The 16,634-nt window shown below is 38.9% G+C and overlaps 1 protein-coding gene across 1 annotated transcript in view; it reads left to right on the top strand.

Annotated features, from left to right (window-relative positions):
* Positions 1-16,634, top strand: part of mlf1 (myeloid leukemia factor 1) — a 51,672-nt gene that overhangs the window by 20,991 nt on the left and 14,047 nt on the right. Inside the window, exons 3-5 of the mRNA XM_061878552.1 lie at positions 11,414-11,497; positions 11,600-11,728; positions 12,994-13,153. Coding sequence (XP_061734536.1) covers positions 11,414-11,497; positions 11,600-11,728; positions 12,994-13,153 — 373 coding nt within the window. The remainder of the gene's footprint in view (positions 1-11,413; positions 11,498-11,599; positions 11,729-12,993; positions 13,154-16,634) is intronic.

Here is a 16,634-nt window from a genome sequence, read left to right as displayed (position 1 = left end):
CGTTTAAGGCAGGGGTGTCCAAACCCTTGTCACTGAGGGCCACGCACTGGAAAATCAAAACATGCGGGGGCCATTGTAATAGTTTTCATTTTCAAAACCAACATAGATTTTTTTTTTTTCTTTTTTTTTACCAATAGGGCTCCCCTCAAGTTTGGTACCCGGGGACCCAGAAGTCTGAGTCATAGAAATATTAAAAAAAAAAAAAAAGTAATGTAGTATTATTTTTAATTTTTGTTCAACTTTAAGTATATCTGCTGATATGTGTGTGTGTGTGTGTGTGTGTGTGTATGTATATATATATATATATATATATATATATGTATGTATATATATATATATATATATATATATATATGTATATGTATATATATATATATGTATATGTATATATATATATATATATGTGTATATATATATATATATATATATATGTATATGTATATATATGTATATATATATATATATATATATATATATGTGTATATGTGTGTTATGCCATTTTTGCCGAAACCCTGTTTTTTATGGCAAAAACACAAAATATTTATTGTTCTCCCACCCCCCACCACCGAAAAAAATTATTTGATATGAGGTAATTGGAGCCTAAATGGGTCAATATTTCATAACAACATTGATTTTACCTGGTAATTAATTATTTTTGAGCAATGACAGTTTAAATAAAAAAATCCCACTAACTTTCTCCAAAAAAATAAAGCATACTTTTAAAAATGTTCAACGCTTAAGTCTCTAGATCAGGGGCGCTCACACTTTTTCTGCAGGCGAGCTACTTTTCAATTGACCAAGTCGAGGAGATCTACCTCATTCCTATTTATAATTTATATGTATTTATTTATGAAAGAGACATTTTTGTTAACAAGTTAATGGTGTTTAATGATAATACAAGCATGTTTAACACACATAGATTCCTTTCTTTCATGAAGACAAGAATATAAGTTGGTGTATTACCTGATTCTGATGACTTGCATTGATTGGAATTAGACAGTGGTGCTGATAACGTCCGCATTTTCAAATGGAGGAAAAAAAAAAGTCCTCCTTTCTGTCCAATACCACATGAAAGTGGTTGGATTTGGCATCTCATTTGTCCAACTTGCATACTGGTTTTTAAACACTTTGTTATGAGAGTAGCATATGTGTGTGGCCCTTTAATGTCTGGCAGCAGGTGAGTGACGTCAGTGAGTGTGCGGGTGGGCAAGCAAGTGAGGGCGGGGGAGAAATACATTGGCATCAAACTCCGTAGCTTGCTAGCTTTCTGAGACTCTTATTTTGTTAGCACAGGCAGGATGAAACAGGTCTTTTATGGTGAAGACAGGAAGTGTGCAGTCGCTCTTTAGAGTTTTGACAGTAGGTACGGAGTCTCTAGAAATAAAATGTGTTTCTCTGCGTCCGCCCTGTTAGTGATTTTTTTCTTAAATATGAGCTCGCAGCAGCCAGCGTCATCTCACAAGATCCTCGGGTGCCGAGAATGTCAAACAACTGACGAAAGTGAAGTCTTGGTATGATTGATGATTGCTCATGTTTATGTACATTTTTTAATGCCTGGCTTGAGATCGACTGACACACCCTCCGAGATCGACCAGTCGATTGCGATCGACGTAATGGGCACCCCTGCTCTAGATCAACTTCAGATCAATCAGTCGACTATTGAGGGTTTTTTGTCTTTTTTTTTTTTATGCACTTTTTGTCAAACAAAACTTTTTGTATACGGCAAACACAGAAAATATGCAATATTTTCCCCCAAATTTTCAAAGTGAAATATTGGATGGAAGTAATTGGATCCTTGAATAGGTCAATAATTCATAACATTGATTTTAATTCACAATTTTTTAAACAATAACTTTTTTTTAAAAACTTTTATATTATTAGTCAACATTGCAACTTTTACCTGTTACATTTCACCTCTTTGCGCTTTTATTCCACTTTTTTAAATATATATTTTCTTTAAAGGCCTACTGAAAGCCACTACTGCTGACCACGCAGTCAGTTTATATATCAATGATGAAATATTAACATTGCAACACATGCCAATACGGCCTTTTTAGTTTACTAAATTGCAATTTTAAATTTCGTGGTAAGTATCCTGTTGAAAACCTGGCGGTATGACGACACGTATGATGACGCGTGCGTGTGACGTAGCAGACATGTTGTTCCAGCCCCGATCCCAGCTATAGGTCGTCTGCTTTCATCGCATAACTACACAGTATTCTGGACATCTGTGTTGCTGAATCTTTTGCAATTTATTCAATTAATAATGGAGACGTCAAAGAAGAAAGATGTAGGTGGGAAGTGGTGTATTGCGGCTGCCTTTAGCAACACAAACACAGCCGGTGTTTCCTTGTTTACATTCCCTAAACATGACGGTGAAGCTTTACTATGGAGCAGAGCGGTCAAGCAAACATGGTTCCCTACCACATGTCAAACGGCAGGTTTCGGTGAGAAAATTGTGGTAATAAGTCGGCTCTTACCGTAGACATGAGCGGATAGCTTGCGTCGTTCCTCGTGCACCTGTCAAAGAGGCAGCTGTGGACTCTCATGCCTCCTCCGACTGGCCGGCCCCCGAACGTGGGATGCTTCCATCGTGGAGGAGGGGGGGGAAAAAAGCTCAGACCGACCCCAACGGCTGGCTTTGTTTCGCCTTGTCGAGAAACGTGGCTTCCCTCAGAGACACTGGCGGTCCCCACACCCTTGGTCACACCCCTCCGACTTTCAGGTACCATATAATCTCACTAAAACACTAGTAACACATTAGGCAGTTAGGGGATTTTCCAGAGTTATCCTAGTAAATGTGTCTAATAACACCTGAATCGCTCCCACTGCAGACTTTTTTTTTTTTTCCTAGTCCTTCACTCTAACTTTCCGCATCCACAAATCTTTCATCCTCGCTCAAATTAATGGGGAAATTGTCGCTTTCTCTGTCCGAATCGCTCTCGCTGCTGGTGGCCATGATTGTAAACAATGTTCAGATGTGAGGAGCTCCACAACCCGTGACCTCGCGAGCACATTGTCTGCTACTTCCGGTAAAGGCAAGGCATTTTTATTAGCGACCAAAAGTTGCGAACTTTATCGTCGATGTTCTCTACTAAATCCTTTCAGCAAAAATATGGCAATATCGCGAAATTATTAAGTATGACACATAGAATGGACCTGCTATCCCCGTTTAGATATCCATCCATCCATCATCTTCCGCTTATCCGAGGTCGGGTCGCGGGGGCAACAGCCCAAGCAGGGAAACCCAGACTTCCCTCTCCCCAGCCACTTTGTCTAGCTCTTCCCGGGGGATCCCGAGGCGTTCCCAGGCCAGCCGGGAGACATAGTCTTCCCAACGTGTCCTGGGTCTTCCCCGTGGCCTCCTACCGGTTGGACGTGCCCTAAACACCTCCCTAGGGAGGCGTTCGGGTGGCATCCTGACCAGATGCCCGAACCACCTCATCTGGCTCCTCTCCATGTGGAGGAGCAGCGGCTTTACTTTGAGTTCCTTCCGGATGGCAGAGCTTCTCACCCTATCTCTAAGGGAGAGACCTAGAAACTCATTTGGGCCGCTTGTACCCGTGATCTTATCCTTTCGGTCATGACCCAAAGCTCATGACCATAGGTGAGGATGGGAACGTAGATCGACCGGTAAATTGAGAGCTTTGCCTTCCGGCTCAGCTCCTTCTTCACCACAACGGATCGGTACAACGTCCGCATTACTGAAGACGCCGCACCGATCCGCCTGTGGATCTCACGATCCACTCTTCCCTCACCCGTGAACAAGACTCCTAGGTACTTGAACTCCTCCACTTGGGGCAGGGTCTCCTCCCCAACCCGGAGATAAGAAAATCTCATTTCAGTAGACATTTAATAGCATTTGTAGAATGTGCCACGGGCCACAATTTGGACGCCTCTGATTTCAGGCATTATTTTTAATGCTCTGCACCCTCTTGTCTTCCTGTTATAAGTGCATGTTTGTCCCAATGTGCCTTAGCAACGCTCGGATGACAGACATCTCTCTCGCTCCCCTATCACAGCTATGTGATCCTCTAAAATACATATTTAGACAGGCACAGTTCTAAAAGAAAAGCATACTTCCAACCCACGGTCACATAATACTCTTGAGGGTTTGTTTTAGTTTGTAACACATCAGATTCCCAGAGGGGGGTGGAATAAGCGAGCGGTCTACCTTCCACTTCTCACTGCTTCATATCACCTTTCAAAGGCTTGTTTATAAATGTACCGTCACATGGTCGGCTTTTCAGTCCGCATGCTTCGTCCCGGAAGAAAGTCAATAAATATAAATATATATTCATGTAATAATCTGATTAGTTTGTGGATTGCAGTGGTGGGCAACAAAATACCAAGAGGGCCAAAATATTAGAAACACCTCAACCCTTAACGACCAGTTCCTTATCTTCTCCCCTCAAAGGTCTAAATATAATCCGTTCACAAATGGAACAGGCATTTATTTGTCCAATAGATGCCATAAGTAGGAGATAAAATTGGCCTGGTAGATAGTGGCCAGGAGGGTTGTATTTACATCAGCTTGACCTTTTGGAAAAAAGAGCTGAGCAAGCAGCCTTGGACTCTTGGGCAGCAGCCTTACCAAAATGAAGCTCGGTTTCAGTGTTAAAGCCCATGCTAATCTCTGGCAATGCGACCCAATTACACATGGAACACAAGTCATTCAACACACACACGGTGATTGATGCTAGCATGCAGAGTCATAAACACCACTTCTGTCCCAGATAAAGCCTCCTACAGTGGTGCATTTTTAAAAATGTTTTGATACTCTTTTACCATTCAGGACCTCAGTCGCTCATTGCTGCCCTTTTGCAGTATTGGCAACACGGTCAGTAATCCTCACTTGTCAGATGCATCCTTTTAACACAGTGGTTCTCAAATGGGGGTACCTGAAGTAATGCCAAAGGGTACGTGAGATTTTTTTTAAAACATTCTAAAAATAGCAACAATTCAAAAATCCTTTATAAATATATTTGTTGTATAATACTTCAACAAAATATGAATGTAAGTTCATAAACTGTGAAAAGAAATGCAACAATGTAATAGTCAGTGTTGACAGCTAGATTTTTTTGTGGACATGTTCCATAAATATTGATGTTAAAGATTTATTTTTTGTGAGGAAATGTTTAGAATTAAAGGCCTACTGAATGAAAGCCACTACTAGCGACCACGCAGTCTGATAGTTTATATATCAATGATGAAATATTAACATTGCAACACATGCCAAAATGGCCTTTTTAGTTTACTAAATTGCAATTTTAAATTTCCCGCGAAGTGTCGTGTTGAAAAACGTCGCGGAATGATGACTCGTATGACGACGCGTGCGTTTGACGTCTCGGGTTGTAGCGGACATTATTTTCCAGCCCGATCCAAGCTATGAGTAGTCTGCTTTAATCGCATAATTACACAGCATTCTGGACATCTGTGTTGCTGAATCTTTTGCAATTTGTTCAATTAATAATGGAGATGTCAAAGTAGAAAGATGGAGGTGGGAAGATTTTAGCCTTTAGCCACACAAACACAGCCGGTGTTTCCTTGTTTAAAATTCCCGAAGGTGAAGCTTTAGTATGGATCAGAGCGGTCAAGCGAAAATGGTTCCCGACCACATGTCAACCGGCAGTTTTCGGTGAGAAAATTGTGGTAATAATTCTGCTTTTGCCGGAGACATCAGCGGAGCTTCCGTCCTGTTGCCGCTGCGTGACTTCCCTCAGAGACACTGGCGGTCAACACACCCGTGGCCACACCCCTCCGACTTTCAGGTACTATATAATCTCACTAAAACACTAGCAAAACAATAGGCAGATAAGGGATTTTCCATAATTATCCTAGTAAATGTGTCTAATAACATCTAAATCGCTCCCACTGCAATCGCCTTTTTTATTTTTTTTTTTTTTTTTTTTTTTTAGTCCTTCAGTCTAAATTTCCTCATCCACGAGTATTTTATCCTCGCTGAAATTTATGGGGAAATTGTCGCTTTCTCGGTCCGAATATCTCTAGCTGCTTGTGGCCATGATTGTAAACAATGTTCAGATGTGAGGAGCCCTACAACCCGTGACGTCATTCGCACATTGTCTGCTACTTCTGGTAAAGGCAAGGCTTTTTTATTAGCAACCAAAACTTGCCAACTTTATCGCTGATGTTCTCTACGAAATCTTTTCAGCAAAAATATGGCAATATCGCGAAATGATCAAGTATGACACATAGAATGGACCTGCTATCCCCGTTTGAATAAGAAAATCTCATTTCAGTAGGCTTTTAATTTCATGAATCCAGATGGATCTCTATTACAATCCCAAAAGAGGGCACTTTAAGTTGGTGATTACTTCTATGTGTAGAAATCTTTATTTATAATTGAATCACTTGTTTATTCTTCAACAAGTCTTTAGTTATTTTTAAATCTTTTTTTCAAAATAGTTCAAGAAAGACCACTACAAATGAGCAGTATTTTGCACTGTTATACAATTGAATAAATCAGAAACTGATGACATAGTGCTGTATTTTGCTTCATCTCGTTTTTTCAGCCAAAAATGCTTTGTACTTGAATTAAAAAAATGTTCACAGGGGTGCATCACTGAAAAAAGGTTGAGAACCACTGCTCTAACACCAGCGATTATTTCTTTAATAACTGCATATTCTTTAAAGTGCTCCGTTTTTTTCCCCCCTATTTCTGGAAATACACTCACACAAGTACTTGTTTTGTCATAACTGCCCCACATTATTATGAATTGTAAGCCATTACAATGACATGTGTGAATTAGTGTGAATTATATTTATATAGCGCTTTTCTCAAGTGACTCAAAGCGCTTTACATAGTGAAACCCAATATCTAAGTTACATTTAAACCAGTGTGGGTGGCACTGGGAGCAGGTGGGTAAAGTGTCTTGCCCAAGGACACAACGGCATTAACTAGGATGGCACAAGCGGGAATCGAACCTGCAACTCTCAAGTTGCTGGCACGGCCACTCTACCAACCGAGCTATGCCGCCCCATCATTCCAGGACGGGGATATTTTTTTTGTGTGTGTCAAAGCCATATTCTGACTTCAAATCATATAGTATTTGCAATCCAATAATATCAAGTTCAGTGGAACAAAAAAGCAACGGAAAGCTAGTAAACTAAACTTAAGTGTTTAGTGCAGACGAAGCAACTGTGTGTCTGCATGTGGTGAAACATGACCAATGTGAACACATTTTCAAAGCATGGCATTAAAACAAGACAAAACAAAAGTTTCTCAGAATATGACACAGTTTGAAGATTCTTGTTGGCAAAGATGAGCAGAGAGGGAGTAGGGAAGAGGAGAGCAAAATCACATGGGCACCACCTTACTAAATTCTTCCTTGAATTGAGTGTTTCTCACCTTTATCACCTTCTTTGGCTTTTTGTTTTTGCAGTTATACTCAATAAAAAAAAAAAAAGCACAGAGCCAACAACGTGTGGGATTCTCTGTTTGTAAACCCGATTCCATGAATAGATTTGCAGACAGACAGACGACAATTGTCCCTCGATAATGGCTGTTAATTGGTCCCAGCCATGACCGCAATAAATTATAAAGTAGTTTTCCTTTCAGTTTTTTTTAATAGCTGTATGTTGATGTGGCAGCTGGTTGCATCAGCTCTGTGCTCTTTTTAATATGTGTTGTCCTTTATGTACTTCAATATTTCCATCTTTTTTTCGTGAGTTACATTATTTTTTACTTTATGTCCACATTTTCATGATTGTGGATAGACTATCCTATCCTATTATATATTAATCTAATATTTTCATAGCTAGAGCATTAAAAAAAACGGTTTACTACCTTTCTAAGTACGTTTTCAGAGCCGTCTAGACATGAAACAACACCTTTTAGTCACCTTCACATTTTTTCAAGCTAATAGAGCAGTGGTTCTCAAATTTGTATCACACCATAATGACAAACAATACAATACAGTTGCGTAGTAGGTCTAAGTATTCTATAAGAACAACGCATATGTTTTATTTTACAAGTGTATTTAATATTTTTGGGCCACTGTAACATTGCACAGTTTTAACCGTAACACTGTGTTTGATGAATATAAGAAAATAAAACACTGTACTTTAATAAGGTGATTATTTGGTCTGCGGACCACTAGTGCCAACACATACTAGTGTTTGAGAATCAGCAATATAGTAATACTGGCTTGAGGCTGAGCCAATTAGTGGCCACAACACTGAATAGCTCGCTTTGATTGGTTTGGTCTATTCTAGTAACCAATACTACTGTGGTATTGGTATTTTTAAATTATGTAGCCATTTTTTTTTCTTTAAAAAGAGATCATTTAAAATGTATGAATCACGTGGAAAGGGGGGCATACGAAAACCGAAGTACCACTGTATTTTCTTTTTTTTTTGACTTGCAAAGACATGGTCAAAAGCGTAAGACATTAGTGTTAAATAAACACACAACTAAGCAGTAACTTGGGCATTAAGTCAAGTGGTTAAGGCCAGTGATTCTCACACTGTGGTACACAACCTCCAACTAGTGGTACTCCAAAGAATCATTTGATTATATAATGTTTTAGTTTCCTATATTCAAACTAAGGCTGGGCGATATATCGATATACTCCATATATTGCGAGTTTGTCTCCGTGCGATATAGAAAATGACTATGTTTTGATATTAGAGTATACGTTCTCACGCAGTTGCTTTTAGCTGCGGGCATTACACTGCATGCTCTCTGCTCTCTTTCTTATCTCTCCTTCTCACAGAGACTTAAAACAAGCGCACCTTCTTACATACGCCATGTGTGCAATGTCACACGCACCCGCGGAGCAGAGAGGTAGCGTTAGCTGTGATGTTAAAGGTGCGGTGCGGGTGGTAATACAGGAGAAAGAAGGTGCAAATTCCCAAGAAAAACAGCATGGGGTCCATCGTCTGGCGGTGGTTTGGCTTCAAGCGGGAAGCTGTTGAACAATTATGCGGCAAAAGCGTTGCTACAAAAAGTAGCACCACCGCTAATGTAGCATCATTTGAAAAATCACCCGCTAGAGAATGAGTGCTTGAATCTCCGCATGTCAACATCTCTGTTCGTTGCCACACCCACAAAATGCCGAAGCAATCATTTCCAGATCAACACCATATGAAAAAAAACAACCAAAGGAGATAACGTCCGCAGGAACCTACCACATAGCGAAGGACATACACTATTTGGTTTCCTATTATGCAGCTCATTTCTATTTAAATGGTAAAATAAATGGTAAAAGGTTGTACTTGTATAGCGCTATTCTACCCCTTTTTAAGGAGCCCAAAGCGCTTTTGTCAGTATTTCCACATTCACACATTCATACACCGATGGCGGGAGCTGCCATGCAAGGCGCTAACCAGGTCCCATCAGGAGCAAGGGTGAAGTGTCTTGCCCAAGGACACAACGGACGTGACAAGGATGGTAGAAGGTGGGGATTGAACCAGTAACCCTCAGATTGCTGGCACGGCCACTCTCCCAACTTAGTCACGCCGTCCCCACACTTATTGAAATATCTTGTGACATCATGCACAAAAGTGCACTTTATTTCTTTTAAACTATTATAGTGGCGTTCTGTACAAAAAGTGCACTTTTAATGTTGTTTTGATATGTCATCTTAGTGACATCATGCACAAAAGTGCACTAACAGCTTGTTTTAAAATGTCTCTGACAATCTTGCACTTTGTTTTGAAATGACATGAATGTTTGTGCCACTGCTTAATAACTGTTTAAAAAATACAGTTTTAGTCAATTGACTTAGTTGTGATTTCTCTCTCTGCATGAAAGTTTAAAATGAGCACATATTATTGCAGTATGAACAAGAATGTTTTAATGTAGACACATAGAATCATCATACTGCTGTGATTATATGTGTTCATTCAAGGCTAAGGCAAAATATATATCGTGTATCGTGACATGGCCTAAAAATATCGAGATATTAATAAAAAGCCCATATCGCCCAGCCCTAATTCAAACAGTGTGACTGTTCAAACTGTGCGTAATGTTACATTGGCCGAACATATTAAAGGCCTACTGAAATGAGATTTTCTTTTTTAAACGGGGATAGCAGGTCCATTCTATTTGTCATACTTGATCATTTCGCGATATTGCCATATTTTTGCTGAAAGGATTTAGTAGAGAACATCCACGATAAAGTTCGCAACTGGAGAAAAGCCCTGCCTTTACCTGAAGTCGCAGACGATGACGTCACATGTTGATGGCTCCTCATATATTTACATTGATTTTAATGGGAGCCTCCAACAAAAAGAGCTATTCGGACCGAGAAAACGACAATTTCCCCATTAATTTGAGCGAGGATGAAAGATTCGTGTTTAAGGATATTGATAGCGACGGACTAGAAAAAGAAAAAAATAAGCCTTTACATTGGGAAGGATTCAGATGTTTTTAGACACATTTACTAGGATAATTCTGGGAAATCCCTTATCTTTCTATTGTGTTGCTAGTGTTTTAGTGAGTTTAATAGTACCTGATAGTCGGAGAAGTGTGTCCACTGGTGTGTTGACGCGCAGTGTCTCTGAGGGAAGTCACAAAGCTGCAGCAGGACGGAAGCTCCGCTGATATCCAGTAATAAGGGACTTTTTAACCACAATTTTATCACCGAAACCTGCTGCTTGACATTTGGTCTGGATTCATGTCTGCTTGACCGTGCTGTGATCCATAGTAAATTTTCACCTCCGGGAATTTTAAACAAGTAATCACCGTGTTTTTGTGTGGCTAAAGCTTCCCAACTCCATCTTTGTACTGTGACTTCTCCATTATTAATTGAACAAATTGCAAAAGATTCGGCAACACAGATCTCCAAAATACTGTGTAATTATGCCGTTAAAGCAGACGACTTTTAGCTGTGTGTGTGCGTAGCGCTCATACTTCCTGAAACCCTGCGACATCTTGCGTGTACGTCATTATTACACGACGTTTCGAAGATGAAACTTCCGGGAGATTTAAAATTGTAATTTAGTAAACTAAAGCGGCCGTATTGGCATGTGTTGCAATGTTAATATTTCATCATTGATATATAAACTATCAGACTGCATGGTGGGTAGTAGTGGGTTTCAGTAGGCCTTTAAATACATTTGTTAAATAAAACCCCAGTGTTGTTTTTAATGAATATGTTGCCCTACTATGCTACTGTATCTTACTGTTGATCATTATGGTGGCACATGGAGAGCGAACGTTTTTTCTGAGGCGATATTTGGCGAAAAAGTTTGAGAACCACTGAACTAGGCTAATAGTGATTTCACCTTGGTTTGTCTGGACTGTAGGGCATACAAGTGTCCTGATTCAGTAGCAGCACGTGTATGTTTGTATCCACGCACATAATAAAGTTGTTCACGAGCTGCTAATGCCTTGTGACCAGGTGGTCTCCGAGCCGACCATTCAGCTGTTCATTGTGTCTTTATGCAGGACATGATGATGAACCCGTTCGGCATGTTTGAAAACATGATGGGCCACATGAGGACTACGATGGACAGTTCGCAGAAAATCCCTGTGAGTTCACACCACTAACCCCTGTGAGATCTCTTGGGTAGGCTGAGAAAAAGCGAAGCAGTGAAAGTAGAAACAGGTGTGCTTGTGTTGTTGTTGTTGCAGGGGAACATGTCCGCAGACTCCAACACCCACACATTCAGCTCCTCATCAGTCATGACATATTCTAAGGTTGGAAATGAGCCTCCGAAGGTCTTCCAGGCATCATCGTCAACACGTCATGCCCCAGGAGGTGTAAGTGCATCAACAGGAGAACATGCTGACCCTCTCATGTAGCTAAATTAGCCTAGCTATTAAAAACAACACTCGGTGTGTACTAAACCAACTGCATTACCTCAAAACTAGACATTCCCATCTTTTTTAAGGAATAATTTAGAACAGGGGTGCCCACACTTTTTCTGCAGGCGAGCTACTTTTCAATTGACCAACTCGAGGGGATCTACCTCATTTATATATATCATTTATATTTATTTATTTATGAAAGAGACATTTTTGTAAACAAGTTAAATGTGTTTAATGATAATACAAGCATGTGTAACACATATAGATGTCTTTCTTTCACAAAGACAAGAATATAAGTTGGTGTATTACCTGATTCTGATGACTTGCATTGATTGGAATCAGACAGTAATGATGATAACGCCCACATTTTCAAATGGAGGAGAAAAAAAAGTTGTCCTTTCTGTACAATACCACATGAAAGTGGTTGGTTTTTGGCATCTAATTTATCCAGCTTCCATACACTTTACAAGAAAAACATTGGCGGCAAATTCCGTAGCTTGCTTGATTGACATTCACGGCACCCGAGGGTCTTGTGAGATGACGCTGGCTGCTGCCAGTTCATTATTATGAAAAAATGACAGAGAGGAAGGTGAGAAACACTTTTTATTTCAACAGACTTTCGCGCCGTCCCTTCCGTCAAAACTCTAAAGGCCGACTGCACATTTCCTATCTTCACAATAAAAGCCCTGCTTCATGCTGCCTGCGCTAACAAAATAAGAGTCTCGGAAAGCTGGCGTGCACAAGTGATGTGCACGCCAGCTTTCTGAGGGATCGCTTGTGCACGCCAGTTTTCCGAGACTCTGTATTTAGTTAGCGCAGGCAGCATGAAGCAGGGCTTTTATTGTGAAGATAGGAAATGTGCAGTCGGCCTTTAGAGTTTTGACGGAAGGTACGGCGCGAGAGTCTGTTGAAATAAAAAGTGTTTCTCGCCTTCCTCTCGGTCATATTTTCATAATAATGATCTTGCAGCAGCCAGCGTCATCTCACAAGACCCTCCGGTACCGTGAATGTCATTTAAGTGACGTCTTGGTGAAGATGGATGATCACAAATTTTTAGGTCTATTTTTTTTAAAAGCCTGGCTGGAGATCGACTGACACACCCCCCGCGGTCGACTGGTAGCTCGCGATCGACGTAATGGGCACCCCTGATTTAGAATAAAGGGTGTCATTATTTTAGGCAAGTGTGACTAGTGAGAATAAACTGTTTCAATGTGCAGGTTAAAGAGACTGTGCGGGCACTGAAAGACTCTGAAAGTGGGATGCAGAAGATGTCCATTGGTCACCACATTCAAGACAGAGGTCATGTGGTCGAGAAGAAAGTTAACCAAAAAACTGGAGAGAAGGAGTTCCTACAGGATTTCCAGAATTTGGACGAATGTGTGTAAAGTGATCACTGCTTTGAGTTGTTTCTGATGACATCCAACATGTTTTGGAAATAATAGTCTAACCTAGAGGTTCTTAACGTTTCCGACCTTGGGGCCCAACTTCTCCACTACAGATGGGCCTGGGGTCTTCTCGAATATTAACACTGATTAAATAAGAAATCTTACTCTTGATTTTAATCGTATAATTATAGCTAACCTACCGTATTTTTCGGACTTTGAGTCGCAGTTTTTTTCATAGTTTGGCCAGGGGTGCGACTTGTACTCAGGAGCGACTTATGTGTGAAATTATTAACACATTACCGTAAAATATCAAATAATATTATTTAGCTCATTCACGTAAGAGACTAGCTGTATAAGATTTCATGGGATTTAGCAATTAGGAGTGACAGATTGTTTGGTAAACATATAGCATGTTCTATATGTTATAGTTATTTGAATGACTCTTACCATAATATGTTAGGTTAACATAGCAGGCACCTTCTCAGTTGGTTATTTATGCCTCATATAATGTACACTTATTCAGTCTGTTGTTCACTATTCTTTATTTATTTTAAATTGCCTTTCAAATGTCTATTCTTGGTGTTAGATTTTATCAAATACATTTCCCCCAAAAATGCGACTTATACTCCAGTGCGACTTATATATGTTTTTTCCTTCATTATTATGCATTTTCGGCAGGTGCAACTTATACTCCAAAAAATATGGCACTTACAGTTTACAGCCTTGTCAAATGATATTAAACCGTGTTTGTCGCAAATACTATTTAACAGATAAAACTTGGCCTTAGGTCAAGCCAAATAAAAAAAACTAAAACAAATATGCTGCATAAGAAGGGACTAATAAATAACTAAGCAAAAATATGTTTACATACAATTATGTTGTGCTAAAAAACAATCTACTGTGCAAACATGCACATACACATACTGTACATATACATTCACTCTACAAACATACATATACACATACTGTACATATACATTCACTGTACAAACATACATATACACATACTGTACATATACATTCACTGTACAAACATACATATACACATTGTACATATACATTCACTGTACAAACATACATATACACATACTGTACATATACATTCACTGTACAAACATACATATACACATACTGTACATATACATTCACTGTACAAACATACATATACACATACTGTACATATACATTCACTGTACAAACATACATATACACATATTGTACATATACATTCACTGTACAAACATACATATACACATTGTACATATACATTCACTGTACAAACATACATATACACATATTGTACATATACATTCACTGTACAAACATACATATACACATTGTACATATACATTCACTGTACAAACATACATATACGCATACTGTACATATACATTCACTGTACAAACATACATATACACATACTGTACATATACATTCACTGTACAAACATACATACACACATACTGTACATATACATTCACTGTACAAACATACATACACACATACTGTACATATACATTCACTGCACAAACATACATACACACATACTGTACATATACATTCACTGTACAAACATACATATACACATACTGTACATATACATTCACTGTACAAACATACATATACACATATTGTACATATACATTCACTGTACAAACATACATATACACATTGTACATATACATTCACTGTACAAACATACATATACGCATACTGTACATATACATTCACTGTACAAACATACATATACACATACTGTACATATACATTCACTGTACAAACATACATATACACATATTGTACATATACATTCACTGTACAAACATACATATACACATACTGTACATATACATTCACTGTACAAACATACATATACACATACTGTACATATACATTCCCTGCACAAACATACATATACACATTCTGTACATATACATTCACTGTACAAACATACATATACACACACTGTACATATACATTCACTGTACAAACATACATATACACATACTGTACATATACATTCACTGTACAAACATACATATACACATACTGTACATATACATTCCCTGCACAAACATACATATACACATTCTGTACATATACATTCACTGTACAAACATACATATACACATACTGTACATATACATTCACTGTACAAACATACATATACACATACTGTACATATACATTCACTGTACAAACATACATATACACATACTGTACATATACATTCCCTGCACAAACATACATATACACATTCTGTACATATACATTCACTGTACAAACATACATATACACATACTGTACATATACATTCACTGTACAAACATACATATACACATTCTGTACATATGTACATATATAATCACGTTTCATCAAACAAAAAATAACGTTACCCTAGAGGAAACTGGGTAACACATGGCACACTGACAAAGCAACCTATAGTTACTATAACAATCTACAAGGTTAACATAGCTGGCTTCTCTTTCTTCCCCTCTATTTTTCTGCTTTCTTTTGTATCTCTAGTTATTACACTTATGTATTGTTGCATTTGAACAACTGTATTGTTTGTAATAGAGGTAAATTATTGATATTAATCATTATCAATTGCGCTATTTGTATTGGTATTCGTCATGCTCCATTTGTAGTGTAAAAATGCTCGTTGTCATTTCTATATTTCGCTAACTGCTTCTTTGCTATCACTTCTAGCATCTTATTTGTACATATCCTATTTGCTGATGTAGCTCTATTGTTGTTGTGTTTGCTGTTTTTGTTTTTATCTCTCTTATCGCCCTCTCATCCCCACTATTTCCCCTTCTGTCTTCCTTTTTTTCTCTTTCTATCCCCTCCTGCTCCAGCCCGGCTGCACCAAATGATAATATAAATACATTTAATAAAGTCAAATACAAAAAAGGTAATGAGAAGTATCCTACACTTACTTCTCTTTTGTAAAGTAAATCTGAACAGCCGATATGGGCATCTACATCAAATATATGATTTGCCTGAGAAGCTAGGCAGGACAAAAAATATAATAAACTAAATTAATTCTATATTTCTTAACTAAACCCAAAACAATTTGAAATGCAAATGAATATACAGCTTTACCACTTAAGTCATAATTTTTGCGCTTAAGAAACATCTCAATGACTTTAGCTCCATACTTTTTCAGTTTGATATTGTCACTACTGGGGCAGCACGGTGAAACAGGGGTTAGTGCGTCTGCCTCACAATGTGAATTTCCGAGTAGTCCTGGGTTCAATCCCGGGCTCCTTTGTGTGGAGAAGAGGTACTCCGGCTTCCACCCACCTCAAAGACATGCACCTGAGGATAGGTTGATTGGCAACACTAAATTGGCCCTAGTGTGTGAATGTTGTCTGTCTATCTGTGTTTGCCCTGTGATGAGGTGGCGACTTGTCCAGGGTGTACCCCGCCTTCCGCCAGATTGTAGCTGAGATAGGCTCCAGCGACCCCAA

The sequence above is a fragment of the Nerophis ophidion genome, linkage group LG18 (genome assembly GCF_033978795.1).
Source record: "Nerophis ophidion isolate RoL-2023_Sa linkage group LG18, RoL_Noph_v1.0, whole genome shotgun sequence".
Lineage (NCBI taxonomy): Eukaryota > Metazoa > Chordata > Actinopteri > Syngnathiformes > Syngnathidae > Nerophis > Nerophis ophidion.
The sequence above is the reverse complement of the archived record's forward strand: the minus strand, read 5'-3'. Positions and strand labels throughout refer to the sequence as shown.